This window comes from Apium graveolens, chromosome 9 (assembly GCF_009905375.1).
Source record: "Apium graveolens cultivar Ventura chromosome 9, ASM990537v1, whole genome shotgun sequence".
NCBI lineage: Eukaryota > Viridiplantae > Streptophyta > Magnoliopsida > Apiales > Apiaceae > Apium > Apium graveolens.
The window spans coordinates 183,915,187-183,928,526 of record NC_133655.1 but is presented as its reverse complement, the minus strand read 5'-3'; the positions used below and the strand labels follow the sequence as shown (position 1 = coordinate 183,928,526).

General features: G+C 36.0%; 1 protein-coding gene across 1 annotated transcript in view; it reads left to right on the top strand.

Annotated features, from left to right (window-relative positions):
* LOC141685780 (uncharacterized) overlaps positions 1–13,320 on the top strand; it is a 31,859-nt gene extending 18,539 nt beyond the window's left edge. The window contains exon 2 of the mRNA XM_074490864.1: positions 11,990–13,320. Coding sequence (XP_074346965.1) covers positions 11,990–13,320 — 1,331 coding nt within the window. The remainder of the gene's footprint in view (positions 1–11,989) is intronic.
* Positions 13,321–13,340: the final 20 nt, after the last annotated feature.

The following is a 13,340-nucleotide window of genomic DNA, read 5'->3' as shown; positions in this document are numbered from 1 at the left end:
TCTAATTCCCCATTTAGAAATGCACTCTTGATATCCATTTGATAGACTTTGAAATTGGCATTAGTTGCATAGGCTAGAAAGATTATGATGGCTTCAAGTCTGGCAACTGGAGCAAATGTTTCATCAAAATCTATTCCCTCTTGTTGAGAGTAGCCTTTAGCAACCAATCTGGCTTTATTCCTTATGACAATGCCATTTTCATCCATCTTGTTTCTGAATACCCATTTTGTGTCAATAGAACTCTTGTTCTTTGGCTTGGGTACCAGCTTCCATACTTTGTTTCTCTCAAATTGGTTTAGCTCTTCTTGCATTGCTAAAATCCAATCTGGATCCAATAGAGCTTCTTCCACTCTAGGTTCCTCCTGTGATAGAAAGCTACTATACAGACATTCATCTTGAGTAGCCCTTCTAGTTTGCACTTTAGATGTAGCATCACCAATGATCAATTCAAAAGGGTGATTCTTGGTCCATTTCCTTTGAGGTGGTAGATTAGCTCTAGATGAGGTTGCCTCAGTATTGTCATGATGTGAGATAGAATGTTGATTGGTTGAAACTCCCCCTGAGTTGCTGATCCTTTGAAAGGAATTGGGAGCTCTATCAACTGATGAAGTGAATTGATTATCCGTTGACAGACTGTGATCGACGGATGCTTCATTATGAATTTCAACGGATGATGCACTTTATCTTTCAACGAATGCTGCATTGCTTCTTTCAACGGAAGCTGAATTATGACTTTCAACGGATGCAGCATTCTGTGCATTATCCAAAGGCAGATTCTGAATTCTTCTTGAGATGCCTTCTTCATCATTCTCATCTTCACTATCATCACAATATATCTCAATGTTGTCAAATTTGAGCCCTTCATGATGTCCCTCATCTGTTAGTCCATCAATCTTTTTATCATCAAACATAATATGCACAGATTCCATGACAATGTTTGTTCTTAGATTGTAGACCCTATAAGATTTTCCAGCAGAATAACCAACAAATATTCCTTCATCAGCCTTTGCATCAAACTTCCCTTTGTGATCAGATTGATTCCTTAAGATGTAACATTTGCAACCAAAGACATGCCGAAAGTTTAAAGTTGGTTTTCTTCTCTTGAATAGTTGATAGGGAGTCATGCCTTTTGCCTGATTGATTAGAGAAATATTCTGAGTGTAACATGCACAGTTAACAGCCTCAGCCCAAAAGTAAGTTGGGAGTTTTGACTCTTCAAGCATTGTCCTTGCAGCTTCAATTAGTGATATGTTCTTCCTTTCCACCACACCATTTTGTTGTGGAGTCCTTGGAGCTGAGTACTCATGCATGATCCCATTTTCTTCACAGAACAACTTCATGGTTAAATTCTTGAACTAAGTTCCATTGTCACTCCTAATATTCCTTACTTTGAAATCAGGATGATTGTTGACTTGCTTGATATGATTGATAATGATTTCACTAGCTTCATCCTTTGATCCAAGAAAATAGACCCATGAAAACTTAGAGAAATCATCAACAATCACTAGGCAATATCTTTTCCTTGAAATTGACAATACATTGACTGGTCCAAAAAGATCCATGTGTAGCAGTTGTAATGGTTCATCAATTGCAGATTCAAGCTTCTTACTGAATGATACTTTCTTTTGCTTTCCTTTCTGACAAGCATCACACAGTCCATCCCTTGTGAATTCCACTAGAGGCATTCCTCTAACTAAGTCCTTTTTGACTAGATCATTCATTGTCTTGAAATTCAAATGGGATTGCTTCTTGTGCCATAGCCAACTTTCAACTGCACTTGCTTTGCTGAAAAGACAAGTAATGGATTCTACATCTGTAGAGTTGAAGTCAGCTAGGTACACATTTCCTTTTCTAACTCCAGTTAGAACCACTTTATTGTCCTTCTTACTTGTGACAATACAGGCTTCAGAATTGAAGGAGACAGTATTCCCTCTGTCACAAAGTTGACTGATGCTCAATAAGTTATGTTTGAGACCATCAACCAATGCAACTTCATCAATGATGACATTTCCTTTTGAAATCAAGCCATATCCCATAGTGAATCCTTTGCTGTCATCTTCAAAGGTTATGCTAGGGCCAGCTCTCTCCTTAAACTCTGTGAGCAGGGTGAAATCTCCTGTCATGTGTCTTGAACAACCACTGTCCAAGTACCATAGATTCCTTCTTTGTCCCTGCACACAACAAAATCAATCAAGTTGATTTTGGTACCCAAGTTTCCTTAGGTCCAGCCTTGTTAGTCTTTTTCCTAGACTTCATTCCTCCTGCATCTTTTGATTTAGGTAACTTTGGGTCAACCTTGATCTCAGATGTGGTTGGTTGAAGTATAGGGTTAGTCACAGAATCATTTAGCACATTTGATCGATAAAGCATAGATTGTACAAACATGTTATTCCACATAGGCATATTGTATGGCATGTGAGGCATACTAAATGCAGTAAAATAGGGATTATTAATATATGGCATGTTTGCAAGATGTGCATGAGGATTCTGATGAGACATAACAGGCATATCATGCAGAGTTGACATAGACATGTTAGGCATGGAGGGATTTGAAGGCATGGGAGCATTTTTAACAGATTTGCAATTATCAGATAGGTGATTAACACTTTTACAATGCACACAGCTTTTTCTAGGAGCATACCTATCAGGTGTGTAATTGTTATGTTTATTAATCCCTACCTTCCCATTTCTTTTAGATTTTCTTTTAGTTTCCTTCTTATCCTCAACCAACTTAAGCCTATTTTTTAGCTGATCTAAAGTCATGTGTCCTATATTCACCTTGCTGACATCTTTGGATGTGCTGGCTCCTTCTTTGACAAAGTTCTTGAGAGTTAAATCATTCTTCTTATTAAGATTTTTATTACTTGCATGTTTTAATTGATGAGCCTTCAACGGATGCTCTTTTTCTTCCTTCAACGGATAACTTTCATCATCCGTTGATTCCACATCCGTTGACAATCCATCAATTAATTCTAACTTCTTTTTGTTTTTCTTCCAGGCATCCTCACAGAATGATTCAATTCCCTGAACCTTGGCAATTTGAACACCAACATCCCTAGATGTTTTCCAGGCCTTGATTACCTTTTGCTCACTTTCTAACTGTTTAGAAAGAATTTCTACTTTCTTAACAGCTTCTTCTAGTTCACTCTCAACAGTCAAGCATTTAAGTTTAATCTTTTCAAGCTCAATTACCTGACTCTCTAACACAGCATTCCTATCAATTAAAAACACATTATTTTCTTTGATCCTAGTGTTTTCTTTAGCTAGTGATTTAAGAGAAATACGCAAATGATATAATTCATTGGACATATCATTTATGGCTTCATTGCATTCATGTTTAGAAAGCTGAGAGAGATCAGTAGTAATTACCTGGTTGCTTGATGAACTAGTTTCATTTTCATCAGAATTAACCATCAGGGCTAGGTTGACATATTCCACATCATCATCTTCATTTACCCCATCTGCTGCCCAATCATCTTGAGTGAGAAAAGCTCTTTCCTTATGTTTGAGCAAATCAAAATACTTTTTTTTGTAATCAACTTGCTCAAATTTCTTTTTCTCAGAATTTGGCTTCCTACACTTACTTGCAAAGTGTCCACTAATGCCACAGTTGTAACATTTGAACTTTGATTTGTCCACCATGTTTTTGTTTGGCTTAGTGAACTTTGTGTTTTTCCTGAACTTTATCTTTGCAAACCTCCTGGACAGAAAGGCCAGATGTTCATCAATATCATCAGATTCATCATGACTGGAATTGTCTTCATCCATAGTATCTGTGCACAGCAACTACCAGCAGCAATGTACTCAGCTTCAGCTGTTGATGTGGAAACAGAATTCTGCTTCTTGCTGAACCATGACACAAGCTTGTTCCCTAGAAATTGACAGGTACCAGTTGTGCTTTTCCTGTCTATTTTGCAGCCTGCATAATCTGCATCTGAGTAGCCAATTAGATCAAAACCAGACTCTCTAGGGTACCAAATTCCTAGATTTGGAGTCCCTTTGAGATATCTGAAAATTCTTTTAATAGCCACTAAGTGAGATTCTTTAGGGTCAGCTTGAAATCTAGCACAGAGACATGTAGAAAACATTATATCAGGTCTACTAGCAGTTAAATATAAAAGTGAGCCAACCATGCCTCTATAACTTGAAATATCCACAGACTTTTCAGCCTTGTTTAATTCAAGCTTGGTGGCAGTGGCCATGGGAGTTTTTGCAGATGAACAATCCATTAAGTCAAACTTCTTTAAAAGATCATAAATGTATTTAGTTTGACTAATGAAAATTCCATCACTAACTTGTTTAACTTGTAAACCAAGAAAATAAGTTAGCTCTCCCATCATGCTCATTTCATATTTACTTTGCATTAACTTAGCAAACTTTTTACAAAGCTTATCATCTGTAGATCCAAATATAATATCATCTACATAAATTTGAACAAGTATTTTAGAGCCATTAACATTTCTAAAGAAGAGAGTTTTGTCAACAGTACCTCTTGTGAAGTGATTATCTAGAAGGAATTTTGACAAAGTCTCATACCAGGCTCTAGGTGCTTGCTTTAGTCCATAGAGTGCTTTCAACAGATAATACATATAGTCTGGAAAATTTGGATCTTCAAATCCTGGAGGTTGGCTTACATAAACTTCTTCCTCTAATTCCCCATTTAGAAATGCACTCTTGACATCCATTTGATAGACTTTGAAATTGGCATTAGTTGCATAGGCTAGAAAGATTCTGATGGCTTCAAGTCTGGCAACTGGAGCAAATGTTTCATCAAAATCTATTCCCTCTTGTTGAGAGTAGCCTTTAGCAACCAATCTGGCTTTATTCCTTATGACAATGCCATTTTCATCCATCTTGTTTCTGAATACCCATTTTGTGTCAATAGAACTCTTGTTCTTTGGCTTGGGTACCAGCTTCCATACTTTGTTTCTCTCAAATTGGTTTAGCTCTTCTTGCATTGCTAAAATCCAATCTGGATCCAATAGAGCTTCTTCCACTCTCTTAGGTTCCTCCTGTGATAGAAAGCTACTATACAGACATTCATCTTGAGTAGCCCTTCTAGTTTGCACTTTAGATGTAGCATCACCAATGATCAATTCAAAAGGGTGATTCTTGGTCCATTTCCTTTGAGGTGGTAGATTAGCTCTAGATGAGGTTGCCTCAGTATTGTCATGATGTGAGATAGAATGTTGATTGGTTGAAACTCCCCCTGAGTTGCTGATCCTTTGAAAGGAATTGGGAGCTCTATCAACTGATGAAGTGAATTGATTATCCGTTGACAGACTGTGATCGACGGATGCTTCATTATGAATTTCAACGGATGATGCACTTTATCTTTCAACGGATGCTGCATTGCTTCTTTCAACTGAAGCTGAATTATGACTTTCAACGGATGCAGCATTATGTGCATTATCCAAAGGCAGATTCTGAATTCTTCTTGAGATGCCATCTTCATCATTCTCATCTTCACTATCATCACAATATATCTCAATGTTGTCAAATTTGAGCCCTTCATGATGTCCCTCATCTGTTAGTCCATCAATCTTTTTATCATCAAACACAATATGCACAGATTCCATGACAATGTTTGTTCTTAGATTGTAGACCCTATAAGATTTTCCAGCAGAATAACAAACAAATATTCCTTCATCAGCCTTTGCATCAAACTTCCCTTTGTGATCAGATTGATTCCTTAAGATGTAACATTTGCAACCAAAGACATGCAGAAAGTTTAAAGTTGGTTTTCTTCTCTTGAATAGTTGATAGGGAGTCATGCCTTTTGCCTGATTGATTAGAGAAATATTCTGAGTGTAACATGCACAGTTAACAGCCTCAGCCCAAAAGTAAGTTGGGAGTTTTGACTCTTCAAGCATTGTCCTTGCAGCTTCAATTAGTGATCTGTTCTTCCTTTCCACCACACCATTTTGTTGTGGAGTCCTTGGAGATGAGTACTCATGCATGATCCCATTTTCTTCACAGAACAACTTCATGGTTAAATTCTTGAACTCAGTTCCATTGTCACTCCTAATATTCCTTACTTTGAAATCAGGATGATTGTTGACTTGCTTGATATGATTGATAATGATTTCACTAGCTTCATCCTTTGATCCAAGAAAATAGACCCATGAAAACTTAGAGAAATCATCAACAATCACTAGGCAATATCTTTTCCTTGAAATTGACAATACATTGACTTGTCCAAAAAGATCCATGTGTAGCAGTTGTAATGGTTCATCAATTGCAGATTCAAGCTTCTTACTGAATGATACTTTCTTTTACTTTCCTTTCTGACAAGCATCACACAGTCCATCCCTTGTGAATTCCACTAGAGGCATTCCTCTAACTAAGTCCTTTTTGACTAGATCATTCATTGTCTTGAAATTCAAATGGGATAGCTTCTTGTGCCATAGCCAACTTTCAACTACACTTGCTTTGCTGAAAAGACAAGTAATGGATTCTGCATCTGTAGAGTTGAAGTCAGCTAGGTACACATTTCCTTTTCTAACTCCAGTTAGAACCACTTTATTGTCCTTCTTACTTGTGACAATACAGGCTTCAGAATTGAAGGAGACAGTATTCCCTCTGTCACAAAGTTGACTGATGCTCAATAAGTTGTGTTTGAGACCATCAACCAATGCAACTTCATCAATGATGACATTTCCTTTTGAAATCAAGCCATATCCCATAGTGAATCATTTGCTGTCATCTCCAAAGGTTATGCTAGGGCCAGCTCTCTCCTTAAACTCTGTGAGCAGGGTGAAATCTCCTGTCATGTGTCTTGAACAACCACTGTCCAAGTACCATAGATTCCTTCTTTGTCCCTGCACACAACAAAATCAATCAAGTTGATTTTGGTACCCAAGTTTCCTTGGGTCCAGCCTTGTTAGTCTTTTTCCTAGACTTCATTCCTCCTGCATCTTTTGATTTAGGTAACTTTGGGTCAACCTTGATCTCAGATGTGGTTGGTTGAAGTATAGGGTTAGTCACAGAATCATTTAGCACATTTGATCGATAAAGCATAGATTGTGCAAACTTGTTATTCCACATAGGCATATTGTATGGCATGTGAGGCATACTAAATGCAGTAAAATAGGGATTATTAATATATGGCATGTTTGCAAGATGTGCATGAGGATTCTGATGAGACATAACTGGCATAGCATGCAGAGGTGACATAGACATGTTAGGCATGGAGGGATTTGAAGGCATGGGAGCATTTTTAACAGATTTGCAATTATCAGATAGGTGATTAACACTTTTACAATGCACACAGCTTTTTCTAGGAGCATACCTATCAGGTGTGTAATTGTTATGTTTATTAATCCCTACCTTCCCATTTCTTTTAGATTTTCTTTTAGTTTCTTTCTTATCCTCAACCAACTTAAGCCTATTTTACAGCTGATCTAAAGTCATGTGTCCTATATTCACCTTACTGACATCTTTGGATGTGCTGGCTCCTTCTTTGACAAAGTTCTTGAGAGTTAAATCATTCTTCTTATTAAGATTTTTATTACTTGCCTGTTTTAATTGATGAGCCTTCAACGGATGCTCTTTTTCTTCCTTCAACGGATAACTTTCATCATCCGTTGATTCCACATCCGTTGACAATCCATCAATTAATTCTAACTTCTTTTTGTTTTTCTTCCAGGCATCCTCACAGAATGATTCAATTCCCTGAACCTTGGCAATTTGAACACCAACATCCCTAGATGTTTTCCAGGCCTTGATTACCTTTTGCTCACTTTCTAACTGTTTAGAAAGAATTTCTACTTTCTTAGCAGCTTCTTCTAGTTCACTCTCAACAGTCAAGCATTTAAGTTTAATCTTTTCAAGCTCAATTACCTGACTCTCTAACACAGCATTCCTATCAATTAAAAACACATTATTTTCTTTGATCCTAGTGTTTTCTTTAGCTAGTGATTTAAGAGAAACACGCAAATAATATAATTCATTGGACATATCATTTATGGCTTCATTGCATTCATGTTTAGAAAGCTGAGAGAGATCAGTAGTAATTACCTGGTTGCTTGATGAACTAGTTTCATTTTCATCAGAATTAGCCATCAGGGCTAGGTTGACATATTCCACATCATCATCTTCATTTACCCCATCTGCTGCCCAATCATCTTGAGTGAGAAAAGCTCTTTCCTTATGTTTGAGCAAATCAAAATACTTCTTTTTGTAATCAACTTGCTCAAATTTCTTTTTCTCAGAATTTGGCTTCCTACACTCACTTGCAAAGTGTCCACTAATGCCACAGTTGTAACATTTGAACTTTGATTTGTCCACCATGTTTTTGTTTGGCTTAGTGAACTTTGTGTTTTTCCTGAACTTCATCTTTGCAAACCTCCTGGACAGAAAGGCCAGATGTTCATCAATATCATCAGATTCATCATGACTGGAATTGTCTTCATCCTCAGCAACTTGCTCTTTACCCTTGCTTGATTCTGATTTGCTTGTGCCAATTTTGAGGCTTGGCATTGTCTTTTCCTCATTTCTGGCTTCAACTTTTTCACTGTCAGCTACAAGTGCAACTGATCCTCCTTTTCTCTTTCCCTTTTCCAACAGCTCATCTTGCTCCATCTCAAGTTCATAAGTCTTCAAAATTCCATATAATCTTTCAAGTGTGAAGTCCTTATAATCTTGAGAATTTCTTAGAGAAACAATCATAGGCTTCCATTCCTTTGGTAGAGACCTTAGAAATTTTAAATTGGAGTCCTTGACTTGGTACACTCTCCCATACAGCTTTAATCCATTCAATAGTTTCTGAAATCTGTTGAATGTATCATTCAATGATTCTCCTTCTTCAAAATGAAAATATTCATATTGTTGAATGAGAAGCTGCATTTTGTTTTCTCTAACTTGCTCAGTGCCTTCACAGATAAGCTGCACAGTATCCCAAATTTCCTTAGCAGTTTGGTTGTTGATGACATTGGTAAACATATCTTGATCCAGGCCATTAAACAAAATGTTCATGGCTTTCTTGTCCTTGTGGACCTCTTCAATATCTTCAACAGTCCATTCTGCCTTTGGCTTGGGAATAGACTGTCCAACAGCAACTGTAGCAGTAGCAGCTGTGGCCACCTTGTATGGGATGTGAGGACCATTCTCAATGCAGTTGATGTAGCTTTCATCTTGAGAGAGAAGATGTAAATGCATCTTCACCTTCCTGTGATGATAGTTATCTCTTTCCAGGATTGGAATCTTTACACCAATATCCTTCTTACTCATGATGTTAGCAGAATAGATCTTTAAACTCTTTGTATGTTAAGAGCTTGCTCTGATACCAATTGTTATTCCCAGTGGACTAACAATGAGATTTACAGAAGGGGGGTTGAATGTAAATCTCAAAACTTTTTCAAGTTTTGAGCAGTTTCTAAGGCTAAGTGTTTAAGTGAACAAATGTGTGTGAATTGCTTGAAGCTGATACAGACATATATATATATTCAAACACAAATGTAAAGAACACAAAGAACTTAAAAACTTTTCTGGTGGATTTGTTGTTCCACCAGAGATGTGTTATTTCATAAAATCTGTGATTCAAAGAATTAAATCACAGCTGCTTCCTAGTACAAACTAGATGATTTTCTCTCTTGATATTTCTAAACAGCTCAGGAAAATTCTCTTCTAATTACTAGCTGCTACTTGGTTTATATATCACCAAGTTTACAAGTGAAGACAAAACTGTAAAATACAATTGAAAGGATTCTTCACATGTTTCTTCTTCATTTCTCTATCCAATGCAATCTAGGATAATCTGTGAATCTTTGAATACTTCCTTGTTTGCATCAGAATGGGAATGCTGCATTTTCTTGATTCCTCCTAGAGACTTCCACATTCCAGTTTGTCTCTGTCAACCCATGTGCCTCTGTTAGCTTGTGAATTGTCACTATCAACTGCTAATGAACCAAGCATCCGTTGAAGCTTTCATCCGTTGATGCCTTATCCATTGAGGCTTTATCCGTTGAAGCTTTATCCGTTGATGCATTATCAGTTGAAGTCTTTATCCGTTGAAGCACTTATCCGTTGATGGATATTATCCGTTGAAACATTAGAGACATCCGTTGAAGCTTTGTTTCTTATCCGTTGAAGGTCTTCAATATCTGTTGATACTTCTTCACTTATACAAAATTACAAGGCATGAAATATTTACAATTAGCCCTCCTATTTGTATATCCATTAGTAGTCAACATGACTGATAATTTCCTACAACATCTAAGAATTACAACTTGAAACCAGAGAATGAAATGTGCTACAATACTAAACTTATTGCTAAGTAAAGCTACTCCTTCAATGGATAGCCAAGATGGTCTTATCCGTTGAGGCTACAAACACTAGATTTCTACTTAAGTGTTTTGTTTAACTTATCATCAAACTAATACACATATTCCTAACAGTTAGAATATTCTAAAATTCCTATATATTGTGATAACCAAAAAGCTATTGCAATGAGAGGAAATCCAGTACAAGACTCAATGACAAAGCACAACAATATCAGGTACCATTTCATTAGGGAACATGTAAGGGAAGGTACAGTGAAATTGTACTTTGTGCCTCCAGATTAACAATTTCGAAAAGAAGTATACTAGGATAAACTATTTGATAGCATAACTAATATAAATAGAAAACAACTTTATACAATAAAACTTACTCTATTTCGCATTTCCTGAAATAACCATCTTCATAACACATCTTTCTCTTCTCTTACCGAGCTACGCGACCAAACCTTCGTCAGTCTACATCTCTCTGGAAGGTTAGATTTAAAAGAGGCAAGTATGAGCGAAATATTTGCTCAACAAGTATATTAAAAGTATAATTTGATATCTTTAAAACTGTCACGGGTTTTTTCAAAAGAAATAGATGTCCGCTAACATGCAAAACATTTATAACAACAAAAATCTTTGAACTAAAAGAACCAGCTGAGGAATTTAATATTTGTTTTCTCAACAATATCAAAACCATTTGGATATTTTACAACACTTTTTCTTTAGAATTTTGATTATTGAGTAACAAGGGCTTGAAACCATTTAAATTCCAACAAGAATCAGAACTAGCAGGGCCGACCCTTGGGTAAGGCGACCAAGGCGGCCGCCTAGGTCACCACCGCGCACAGGGGCACCAAAATATTTCAATAACATATGTATATAGGTGTATTTATTTTTTATATTTTTTATTTTTTTATTTTTTATATTTTAAAATACAATTTAATTAGAATACATTAACATATATATGATTGGGGATATATTAAAATTTTAAAATATATTATTATCTTTGTGATAACTTTATTTTAAAATTAAAATATAATTTACTTTAAAAATATAATTAATAAATTTATTTAATAAACAAAACAAAGTAAAAATGTGAAAGGTTTGGAGAAATTGAGTTTTTGGACTATGCGCGTGTATACCCATTACCCCAGATGGCTAGATGAAGTCATATAACAAAAGTACAAAACCCTCTCCTTCCCTCTGCTAAGCAGTGCTTAGCTACCGAATAAAATACAGAACACAAATTGTTCTCTGTTCATTCTGAATATCAATTATCAAAACACTGGAAGTCATTGACTCATCGTGAAGATCGGATCATCTGTGCTTTGCAATTCAGCAATTATAACATAAGTATGGTTTAAAGATTTCTATTCTACTTACTTTTTTAATAATATGGTAATTTACTATTTGTTTATTATTATTTTTCAATTTAAGGATTTGATGTGAATAATTAGAGAATAATTGAGATTTGTTTTTGTAAAAAGTAGTATGTCTTTTGTGATTTACTGATTTGGGATTGATGACTAAAATTAATTGCAATATTTTGTTTGATGACTAGATAATTTGAAAATAAAGCGTAACGAGTTATCGGGGCATCAAAAAAGGCAAAAGAAATTGAAAGCGACGGAAGCAGAGAAATTGCAAATGGGCTCTCTTGACAAGTTTTTTGGGAAAAAAAATAACTAATAGTGGTGATATTGGGGTTCCTATTGAGAATACAGATATTAGAAAAGAATCTGAGAATGAAGCTACATATACTGAATTTGAGCAGGAGACTGAAACTGAGGAGCCAGAAACTCAAAATTTAAAAGATGGGCTTGTCGAGAATAATGTAGAAGAGACTGAGAAAGAAATTTCAGATATTAGTATCAATTATGATCCTGGTACGTGGAAGAAAATTGATCAGTGGCTACGAGATTCATTGGTAAGAAAAGGACCTATCAGAATAATTTTAGAACATTTTCCAAAAGATTCAAGAAATAGACATTTTTCTTCGGTGCATTACACTCGGATTCTACCTAATGGAGACAAACAAGATAGGAAGTGGCTTGTTTATTCACTCTCAACAAACAAAGTCTTTTGTTTTTGTTGTATGTTATTTAAACATGATGTGGCCAAGACAAATTTTGCAGAAGATGGAATTGATGATTGGCACAATCTTGCTGCTAAGTTAAGATCTCATGAAAGCAGTAATGGTCATCTAGTAAATATGAGCACTTGGATTGAGTTAGAAGTGCGGATGGAGAAAAATGAAACAATTGATAAGATTGAACAAGATCGGATTAAAAAAGAGATAGAGCGCTGGAAAAAGGTCCTGGTTAGGATTATTGTTGTGGTCCAAACTCTTGCTTGCAATAATTTAGCATTTCGAGGAGATGAAGAGAAAATTGGTAAACGCAAGAATGGATTGTCTAGTAAATTCATTGAGATGCTTGCACAATTTGATCCAATAATGGAAGAGCACATCCGACTAGTCAAGGAAGGTACTTTACATACACATTACTTGAGCCATAAAATTCAAAATGATTTAATAATGGCATTGGCAAATGAGATCAAGGATTCAATCATTAAAAAAATTCTAGAAGCAAGATACTTTTCTGTCATTTTGGATTGTACGCCAGATAAAAGTCATGTGGAGCAAATGTCTTTAGTAATTCGGTGCGTTGATATTACTGTATCTCCAATAAAAGTTGAAGAATTTTTTATACAGTTTGTGATAGTTGATGATACATCAGGTTTTGGGCTCTTTAGCAAGCTTGAAGAGGTTCTTGGTGATCTTGGACTTGATATTGATGATGTTAGAGGACAAGCATATGATAACGGGGCAAATATGAAAGGGAAACATAAAGGGGTTCAGAAAAGACTACTTGATGTGAATCCTCGAGCCTTTTACACTCCATGTGGTTGTCACGGTCTAAATCTTGTGCTTTGTGATATGGCAAACTATTGTAGCAAGGGGTCTAATTTTTTGGGGTTATACAAAGATTATACACTTTGTTTTCATCTTCAACACAACGATGGGAAATTCTCAAGAAATTTGTTAATGGCCTAACATTAAAGCCACTGTGTGCA